The sequence below is a fragment of the Octodon degus genome, unplaced genomic scaffold, assembly GCF_000260255.1.
Source record: "Octodon degus isolate 3935 unplaced genomic scaffold, OctDeg1.0 scaffold00100, whole genome shotgun sequence".
Taxonomy (NCBI): domain Eukaryota; kingdom Metazoa; phylum Chordata; class Mammalia; order Rodentia; family Octodontidae; genus Octodon; species Octodon degus.
The window spans coordinates 8,074,889-8,085,164 of NW_004524676.1; the positions used below are offsets into that span (position 1 = coordinate 8,074,889).

At 46.4% G+C, this 10,276-nt stretch overlaps 1 protein-coding gene across 3 annotated transcripts; it reads left to right on the plus strand.

The window, feature by feature from the left end:
* The first annotated feature begins 54 nt into the window (after nucleotides 1-54).
* On the plus strand, nucleotides 55-8,634 carry Znf641 (zinc finger protein 641). 3 transcript variants are annotated; one of them, XM_004638657.2, is made up of 7 exons: nucleotides 55-514; nucleotides 2,004-2,138; nucleotides 3,128-3,340; nucleotides 3,905-3,996; nucleotides 5,430-5,559; nucleotides 6,173-6,286; nucleotides 7,349-8,634. In XM_004638657.2, exons 3-7 carry the CDS (start codon nucleotides 3,154-3,156, stop codon nucleotides 8,101-8,103), a joined length of 1,278 nt encoding a protein of 425 aa, XP_004638714.1. In that variant the 5' UTR covers nucleotides 55-514; nucleotides 2,004-2,138; nucleotides 3,128-3,153; the 3' UTR covers nucleotides 8,104-8,634. The 3 variants fall into 3 exon arrangements, with proteins under 3 accessions (XP_004638714.1, XP_023579372.1, XP_023579373.1); XM_023723604.1 differs by having other exon boundaries at nucleotides 55-447; XM_023723605.1 differs by lacking the exon at nucleotides 3,905-3,996.
* The last annotated feature ends 1,642 nt before the right edge of the window (nucleotides 8,635-10,276 follow it).

Here is a 10,276-nt window from a genome sequence, read left to right on the forward strand (position 1 = left end):
GCGGCGCGCGGCCTCCGGGGCGCCTTGCTCCGGGCCCGGTGACCGGCTGCACCCGCCGCGGCCCTCGCGTTGGACCCGCGGCCTCCGCGCTGTCACGCCGTGTCACTCGCCCAGCCCCGGCCGGCTGGAAACCCGCTTCCTGAGCTCACTTTCCCGGCTGCCGCGTCGGGTTCTCTGAACTCTGACCCTCTCCGGCACGGGGACCAGCAGGAGGGGGCGGCAACCTTACTCCTCGGCGGGCGCGCGTCCCGCCGGCGTCCCCGGAGCGACCCAGCCGCGTTCCCTTGGGCCACCCGTGGGTGACGGGCCCTGTTCGCTGTCCCGGAGCGCGAGCTGCAAAAACTTCTCTCCGCAGTTGCCTTGCCACCCAGAGACGTGAGGAAAGAAGGGAAGGAGCGCCCTGAGCCTCTGTGGGCATGGGATCACCCTGGAATCCGGAGAAACCAGGTTAGGGCTGCTCCTTCGCTGCCCTGGCTCTGCTGTAAACGTCTTAGGAAATACAGGCTGGGGACAGGTACCCACCCTTCCTTTGCCAGCAGTTCCCCAGGTTTTCTGTCAGGGGTCTGTGGAGACTCAGCTCGCCCAGCGGACTCAGCAAAAAGAAAATTCGCATCGAGGGATCTTCTACTGGAGGAGAGGAGAAATGGGGGTTTGAGACAGGTGTCCCCATATTTAGCTAGAAGTAAAGGTTTGGGAGAGGATTTTCCAAGAAGCTGGAGAAAAATTAAGACTACAGAAGTTGATTTCTTATGTGTAAAAAGTGAAGAGAATGCATAGACTGGAATTCAGAACACAAGCCCCAAGTTTCATTTTATTTTTTTCTTGGAAATTTTCGGTTTTCATGAGAAATCTCCACAAAGAGAAAATCATACCAGGACGCTCCCATGAGACCTGAGGCTCTCTGGACCTCTCAGATGACAGCGGGAATTTGTTCTTCCTATACATTGGGCTTAGGGTTCTCACTCATTCCTTTTATTGAGAAAAAATGGGCAAGAAGATGACCACATTGACATCTGTCATTGCCTGTGCTGTCTTCTGAGATCTTAAAAATGTTACTGAATGGGAATGTTTGAACCAAGATTTTTTATCAGGGTTCTAGCCCGTTCTTGGAAGCTTTTTACCAGCTTTTCTACTGGGGTAATGAATAAAAATCACAAAGCAGAAGAAAGGGATTCTTCAGTCTTATTTCTTGACTAGGACTGATCCTGTTCTTAAGATGTCTGATGCAAAGAAGGTCCCACAATCTGGTCTTATTCAATGTAGTATTCAGAATTTTATTTTATTTATTTATGTATTTATTTATTTATTTGCAGTACCAGGGATTGAAGGCAGGATCTTGCATTTGCCAGGCAAGCACTTATGCTACTGAGCTATCTCCTCAGCCCCCAGAATTTTAAAAGTCTAACCTGAATGTCTTCTCTTACAATGAAGACCTACTCCTTAATCTATACAGAGATAGAGAACACCTCTTTTTATTCATTGATATTTCCTTTCATCAACCTTTTATTTCTTTGATGGGGACTGAACCCAGGGCCTTTGCATTGAGATAGATTCTCAACCCTATTTTTTTTTCTTGAAACAGGGTCTTGTTAAATCACTGAATTGCCCCATTTGGGCTTGAACTTGCAATCTTCCTGCGTCAACCCCCCTTTCTTGACCTTAATTTCTTCCAATGAGTACACGCTGGCTTCTCCATATTCCTCTTTAAAAATTAAATGTTTTGGGGGCGGGGAGATGGTTCAGTGGAATAAGCGCTTCCCTGGCAAGCACAAGGGCCTGAGTTCAATCCCTGGTTCTGAAAAAAAAAAAAAAAAAAAAAAAAATGTTTTCTACAGAGCTAGGACTAGTGCTTGCCACATAAACAGCTTCATTCTTATATTTCAAATCACAGGGCTGTCATTTCACCTTAGGTTCATATGAGCAGCCCCAATCCAATTGGTTCTGTTGTATTTTACTTTTCCCAATTAAACTTTGCTGACCAACAATTTTTCTTTATTTTGTAGGATTCTGTCGGAGTCTTGCACTTGCTTTCCACGCTGCTGGCCTATCATATTTACTACATGAGAGTGGCAGATCATGTGCTTATTTGTTGAAGCTTATCCTAAGTGAAATACCTCTTGGTTCAGCCTCATAAAGAGGTGTGTGCTCATGGTGCGTATCTATGCCCTGGGCTGGGCCTCCTGCCCTGGGAGTCATGTCACCCTAAACTTGTTGATAGGACTGTCCTAGTTACTTTGTTGAGACAGCATAGCCCACACTCAAGGTGAAAAGGGGGTAAAGTTTGCTGTTGTTTACTCACAGTTTATAGAGGGTTCAGTCTAGTCAGCCGGCTCCACAGTAGGATGGCTTGGCAGAGGGCAGTCATGGCAAGCAGAAAGAAAGGAGCAAAGCAGCAAGCGGGGCAAGACAAGACCCTGTCCCTTATGTGTTGTGTCTGCACTGTGGGTTCGTGCAGTGCCCACCACTCAGGCTGATTTAGCACTCACACTGCTGTCGTCCCAGCATTGCACACTAGATTCAGCCACCTAAGACTGCATGAGGCTTTGGGGAACATCTAGACACAAACCATAACAGGTGTGATTTCTGGCAGAAAGTCTTAGATATGACTGTGTCCAACTGTGTTGACTGCAGGTCTGTGTGTGCTTCTTCCTACATATTTCCAGATTGCCTGTGCTCCTTTACTTCTAATGGCTGAAGCAAAATAGATAGCTTATGAATTTCCAGGATTATTCTTTTTTTCATATGATGTTCTTGTAGTCCTCAGGAATATTCTGTTGATACCCTGAGGTCTTCTAATAAGCAATTGGCAGTGCTGTGGGGCACATGCCAATTTTGTAGTTCCTCCAAGAAGCTTGACGCAGGCTTGGTTAAGTGGAAAACACCAAGATATTAAATTCCATTTTATATTAACTTCCTCTTATCCAGTTTCATGTTCAATCCCTGGGGATGATCTCCAGGGCCGGGGAGATGGCTCAATGGAATAAGCACTTCCCTGGCAAGTGCAAGGGCCTGAGTTCAATCCCCGGTTCCGCAAAAAGTTCTGGCCTTCCTGGGGATAATCTCCATAATGTCCTTATTATCACCTGATTCAGTGTTCGTAGGCATAGCTGATACTGATTTGTTCCAGGTCACAAAGTGGGCTTTCAGGAGAAAATGCTTTCAAAACAGACAGCAGCCCTGGGGACAGGATGGGAATCAATGAATGTACAACTGGATGGGACAGAGCCTCAGGTGGAAAGGGGAAGCCAGGAAGAAGGGCCATGGAACACAGCACCTGGCCCGTGGCCATTGGAGCACGTGTGCTACAGCCTTGAAGAGGAGCCACAGTCCCTCCAGAAGGGTGAGAGCCAACAGAGTGAAAGGGAGGCAGAATATGTAGAGCAGTGTCCTTATTTCTGTTTGAAAAATAGAATTAAAAATTTCCACATCACCATGGTCTGAACAGCATACCCAGTGTCAGAACCAGTCCAGTCATCCTTCCTGGACTTGTGCAGAATGAGTCCTGGATTACTTAAGCCATCTAACTGTGCTTCTCTTGTTTTTGCATAATCACTCCGTCTTAGTGCCCCTGCATAATTAGTGGCTAATGAATGTGAGAGATGAAGAAGTGGCAGTGACGCTGATCACTGCTAGAGAGTATACCTGGTAAGATGCACTTTACTAGGGAAAGTTACATTCAAGGGATAGGAATTCAAGCTGCCGCTAGTGTAACTGGAACCTAACCAGTGCTGTTACAATAAAACATTTTGAGTAAAGGACTCTTCACCTACATTTGTGTATTTCAATTTTACCAATGGGCATAGACACAGGCAAAGATGAGCCCCTAAGCTCCCTTATGATGGGCCCCGGTGCTTGTGAAGAGGCGGGCCAGTCATCTCTAATGGTTCCTCTCTCCCCTCACCAGCTCAGTCTGCTCCCTGGGTTCCTGCAATTCCCCAGGAGGGGAGCGCCGGAGACTGGGAGATGGCAGCTGCACTTCTTGCAGCCGGATCACAGGTGGGCTGTGCTTCCCCCTGCCTCTCCCAAGGGCTCATCACAGTTGCCTTTTTAGAGCTTTGGCATCATCCCATTGATAGTTCTCATGAACACTAATGGTATGCTTGTCTTCTAACTAAACAAATTCTGTCCTTTGCCAAGAGGTCCATAAGACCCTTGGAAAATCCAATGAAGGCATAACCAAAAATGAGAATTCTTTGAGGTTAAGGTTTTTTAAAGGATGGCTGTGTTATATGCAGGGGGGGGGGGGGGGGGGTTAAGAACAATTAATTAGCTTCCTTTAAGAAATAAATGTGGGGCCAGCCAGATAGCAGCGGGGCTAGCCTAGCTCAGCCAATTAAAGTGCCTGCTTAGGCAGACACAGGGACCAGGGCTCAATCCCCAGCATGCTGTGCTGGCCTTGCCCCTGGAGCATGCTGAGAGGGCAATTGAGACTGGGCATGGTGGCACACGTGTAATCCCAGCACTTGGGAGGCTGAAAACAGGAGGATCACTATGAGTCCAATCTACGTAGTGAGACCCTGTACTAAATACAAAAAAAAGAAAAAGAAATGTGGTTGGACTGGGGATCCAGCTCAGTGGTAGAACACTTGACTAGCATGTACAAGGCCCTGGGTTCAATCCTCAGTGAGAGACAGAGATAGACAGAGACACAGAGAGAGGGAGAGGAGAGGAATCTTGAAAGACTAGGAAGTGAACATGATTGAGTAGACAATGGAGCATCTAGGGAAATGAAGGAGAGAAAGACATAACCAAGGGCAGAGCCCAAGAAGTAAAATAGGTCTACATTTAGAAGGCATCATAGAAGCTATTAAAAGATAATAGCAGCAGTGCTAGCAGCCATCCTCCCGTACCACATGAGCTGTTTTTCCAGCACTTTCGGGATCTTAACTAATTTAATTCTATAAACAGTCCTATTTTACAAATAAGAAAAATGAAACATTTAGAGATTAAGACCTTTGTATAAGGTTATATTGATATGAGTGACAAAACTAAGAGTTACTTGGCTCCAAATTCCAACCTGTTCTCCTTGAAGTGAGAAAGATACAGTATGACAGGTGAAGCAGGAAAGAATATCTTGTTTATATCATATTTTATTGAAAGAAAAGGAAGTCACTTAGACGTACAGAATTTCTGCAATTAAAAGTGTAAGGCAAGCAAGGAGACTGACGAATTCATGGCACCTCCATCTTCTAGCCCCACCAGTAACCTTCATGGTTCCATTGCCCTCACTGCTTGAGCATCTACTTTTAGCCCTTTCCCTTTACTTTCACCACAGCTGTGTCCCCTCCCCAGCGAGCTCTGAGCAGTTCTTCTCATAGGTCCTCTCTTGCCCTCTCTGCTCTACTACTGTGGCCTTTTTTATCTTCATGGCAAGATCACCTTTTGCTTAAGGAGCAATTGCTGACAGATGATTCTGTATTTTGTTTCAGGGCCTGGTAACCATCAAGGATGTGTCACTGTGCTTCTCTCAGGAAGAGTGGCGGAGCCTGGACCCCTCTCAGACAGACTTTTATGGAGAATATGTCATGCAGGAAAATTGTGGAATCGTGGTCTCTCTGAGTAAGTACTACATGACCTTCCTAGCTATTAAAAAATTGCACCCTGGGAAGATAGAGTCATCTGCTGTGGGGTGGTGGGGAGTGTCTGTCTAGGGGTCTGTTCTTGGCAGGAAGCTGTTTAAACTTTTGCCAAAGAAAAAGCTCTAGAATTAATCCCAAGAGAATGAGTGATGAAGGAGCATTTTAAGAAGACAACAGCAAGTAATGATGAATTCAGGAGCAAAAACCTGGATGCTATTCTTGGTTGGGAATTGGGAAGCTCTTACAAAGCCAAGGAGGGGAACATCTGGAACTGGGCCCTTGGAAATTTGGGAACTACCTAGTGGAAAATGAGAGTATAAATAACATAGTTGTAGAAGACTGAAATAGAGTTGTGACTGGGAAGGAGAGTTGGGCTGGAAGGAGTTGATGGAGAAGGATAGACTGATAGGGAAAGAGTGTGATTTTCTAGACCTAAGAAATAGGACTTAACATATATGGCAGAGTGTTGGAGAAGGGGCATGAATACGGCTGCCTTTCTCCTCAAGTCCCAAAGAATAATCTACTAAATGGCTTTTCACACAAAGTAGACCTACTGCCAGCTAACACATACCTGCTTTCCTTTCCCATCGCAGGATTTCCAATTCCCAAACTGGACATGCTTTCTCAAGTAGGAGGAGGAGAAGAACAGTGGGTCCCTGATTCCCAGGACTTCGAGGAGAGAGACATCCTGAGGGTCACGTATACAGGTGAGAGCCCAGGATGGAGTTTTAGCCGCTGCCTTATCCATTCATGGGGTGTCATCATTGCATGTGCCTTAATGGAAAGGCTTAGAGATTTTTTTTTTTTCTTCAAAAGCAAGGCAGTAGCAGAAGGATTATTTAGAGGGCAGACTGGAGACAAGTTTTGTGAATTTGAATTCAAGAGTCACAACTGTGAGATCTCAGAAGAGTCGTTAACTTCTTTTTGGTTTCCTCATCTGTAAGTAATTGTAAGAATTAAATGTGTTACCATCTTAGAAGGTGGAGCAGTGCTAAGCACGCAGTACTCAGTAAATGTGATTGTTGCAATATTTCAACTTTCCCCTCACTTTTTGAATGCTTTTCAAAATTCCTGTACTATTGCTGATAGGTTGCCATCCAGCCAATGATGATTAAAGTGCATTTCTGTACTCTCTCTGTCTGTGCGTAGGTGGGAAGGCGGTGATTAGTAGTGCTGAGTACTAGTATGTAGGTAATGTGAATAAATAGCAGCATACTCCACTTATTAAGTAAATATGTGTAGATACTGTACTAAAACAGAGATGGAGACAGCATCAGAGGTTTTATCACTATTTGAAAAGAAATTGGGGCTTGGAGAAGTTCAGTGGAATAGCTGAAATTAAAGCTTGCCTAGGGGCTGGGGAGATAGCTCAGCTATCTAAGTGCCTGCTGGCAAGCACAAGGACCCAGGTTCAATGCCCAGTACTGCGTGCTGTGCTGCTGCCGAGTATGGTGACACACACCTATAATCCCAGCGCTGGGGAGTCTGAGACAGGAGGATCACTCTGAGTCCAAGCTGCATAGCAAGACTCTGTACCAAATACATACATACATACATACATATGTAAATGATTTTAAAAAACGAAAATTTGTCTAATCTGCCTCTTGAGCATGAGCTTTAAAAAACCTCTATGCCTTTTTCACCATCTTGTAAATTAGAATATGTTCTGCGTTCTTCTGGGGCCAGGTGACGTCATACAAGCTCAACAGTAGTGCGGGCCCTGAGGTACTCTGCTGTAACTCTCTCTTGGGGGTTTCCCTTCTCCACAGGAGATGGAAGTGAGCAAGAAGGGGACACCCCTGACCTGGGAGCAGAGCCTCCCAGAATGTTATCCAGCGTGTCTGAAGACACCGTTCTCTGGAACCCAGAGCAGGATGAAAGCTGGAATGCCACACCCAGGAGCTCTAGAGGCGTGCTCCTCGGCCCACCTCTTCTTCAGGAAAATAGCTTCTCAAACCTGCTGTGTAGCTCTGAGATGGATACCCTGTTAAGACCCCACACGTGCCCCCAGTGTGGGAAACAGTTTGTATGGGGCTCCCACCTTGCCAGGCATCAGCAAACACACACAGGAGAGAGGCCCTACAGTTGCCTCAAGTGTGAGAAAAGTTTTGGACGAAGACATCACCTTATCAGGCACCAGAAAACCCACCTACATGACAAGCCCAGCAGGTGCTCGGAGTGTGGCAAGAATTTCCGATGCAACTCCCACTTGGCCAGCCACCAGAGAGTGCACGCAGAAGGCAGGTCCTACAAGGGTCAAGAGGTTGGCGAGAATGCTGGGGCTAGGGGAGGGCAGCATGTGGTGCCAGCACCCAAGTGCCACGTGTGCACTGAGTGTGGGAAGAGCTTTGGCCGAAGGCACCACCTGGTGCGACACTGGCTGACCCACACTGGGGAGAAACCCTTCCAGTGCCCTCGCTGTGAGAAGAGCTTTGGCCGCAAACATCACCTGGACAGGCATCTGCTGACCCACCAGGGACAGAGTCCCCGCAGCAGCTGGGACAGAGGGACATCTATCTTGTGAGATCCGTTTCTGCTATAGCTATGATGAAGTATACCAGCCGGTGCTACCAGTAGTCACTGCCAGAGCTGCCCCTCTCCTTGCACCCCAGGGGCCAGAATAGTGAGCCTGGTCCTGTCCCTGGAGCAGCACTCAGCAGTTCTGTGAGATGGTACATACCAGCAGTGCTCTCTGGGCACAGATTGAGAAGTGGTGTGCGTTACCTGGGCTGGTGTTCAGCCTAAGTGCACTTGCACGGGTATGACGTTAGCAGTCATAGCTGAGATCGGTCTAATTGGTTGGAGTCTATGCCGTGCCCATTGTTAAATATTTTAGTATCAACCTTGCAAACCAATTCTATTCTCTCTATATATGTGTATATAGAGAAAGACCACTTTAGCACATTAAAGGCTCGGAAAACTCCAGCAGTAAACATTTAGCTTCTCTTAATGCAATGTTTCCTAAATTCATTTGACCTCAGCATCCTAGTTTGTATCCCACAGAACTGGTGACTCCTTGAAACACTGGTGAACACTGAGTTACACAGAATTGGGAAGCAGTGGGCCAGGGAGATGGCTCAGTGGAATAAGTGCTTCCCTGGCAAGCGCAAGGGCCTGAGTTCTAATCCCCGGTTCCACTGGAAAAAAAAAAAAAAAAAAAGAATTGGGAAGCAGTATAGGGACGTGGTTGGGCACTGGGGGTCCCTTGTGCTATTCCTGCAAAAGCAGAGGGGTCAGATGGCACCAGCTGTGTGAGGGTCCACCATCGTGTCTTATCCATCTGTATCTATGCTTACCCCTCCCTGCTGGAAGACACAAACAATGATCTTTTCATCCCCATATCTACCCCTTCATCGTGGACGTACTTATATCCAGCAGAGGGGTTATGCTACAGTGCTAAAAGATGGATCTGAACCTCCAAGTAATTTAGCCCTCCACAGAAGAAAAAGCAACCACCTTGGACAGAGCCTGTCCTCGACTATGTTAGTGTTTGTGTATGTTTGTGTGCAGGGTGCTTGAGAGCATGCCAAGTGCAGGTTGTATACGCTAGGTTTTCTAGGGGCCATGTTCTGGGGATGAGGGTGTGGGGGGGTTATTCTGTTTCATGATGGGAAGAAGTCTAAGTGCTGAAGGGAGCCTGAGTGGAAAGGGTTCAGTGTTACATTAAATTGTGTATAAAGATTTCCCCAGTACTAGTGAGATCAAGGTGTTGTAGATTTATACGTCTTTATCTGAATCTCTGACTTCAAATTGTTTTTACCTGGGAAGAGAGAAAAAGAGAAGTTGTCAATGCAGTGAGCTGTTTCTTGTTGATTTCAGGCACAGTGCCTATATGTTAAGGTCTGTGGAGTGTTGTGTCGTCTCCGGTGCTGGAAACCTAGCAAGGGAATTGCAATGTTTGCACGTTGTCATCTCTTTGACTTTGACTCCTGTTTGACTTTGGTCACCTCATCAAGGGAGAAGTTTTTCTCAAAGATCTCATTCTCACAGAAACAACTTCAGGGGGAAACCTTAGATTTTTAGCAGAAACTTTCTGGTTGGTTTTCCTGCAAATCCTGAGAAAGTGATCACACCAAAAAACTTGTAACTCTTAGTGTCTACACTTGAGACTTGTAAGAATTCTCATGGATGTTCATGAATTGGTCATTGTTTCTCTGTGTTGATGATGGTGTTCATGCCAGTCTTACAATTTCAAACTTACTTTGTATGTATAAGCAGTTTGGGGCTAGAAAAGTGGAGCATGAGGGGGAGAGTGGGATATTTTCACTTAACGCTTAGATCCTGGTTTTTCTCTAAGATACTTATTTCTCAGCCATAGTTGGTAGAATTGGCCAGAGGCAAAAGGACCCAAGCTGCAACCTAGTGTAGTGATTGTTCCAGCTGCATAAGAAAAGCTGGGTGGATCTCAGCTCCTCAGGCTCCTTGGTTCAAATGAATTGAAAATGGCGTTATTTTGCTGACGGGCTTCTTAGGACTCAGTGACTTGAGCAGGCCTAGCCTCCTCCTATCATTAGAGCAGCTGTCCTTCTTTTCCCAGAATGTAATTCTCTTGTATATGTTTCTGCCAACAAAGCCACATGGCCAGCCCTTTGTAGGCAGGCCTTACTGGGTCCTCAGCGACAGAGATTTTAGGGTCAGTGTTAGTGCCCAAGAAAAACAGGAACACAGTGACTGTGGTGTTAAGCTGGGCTGCACCG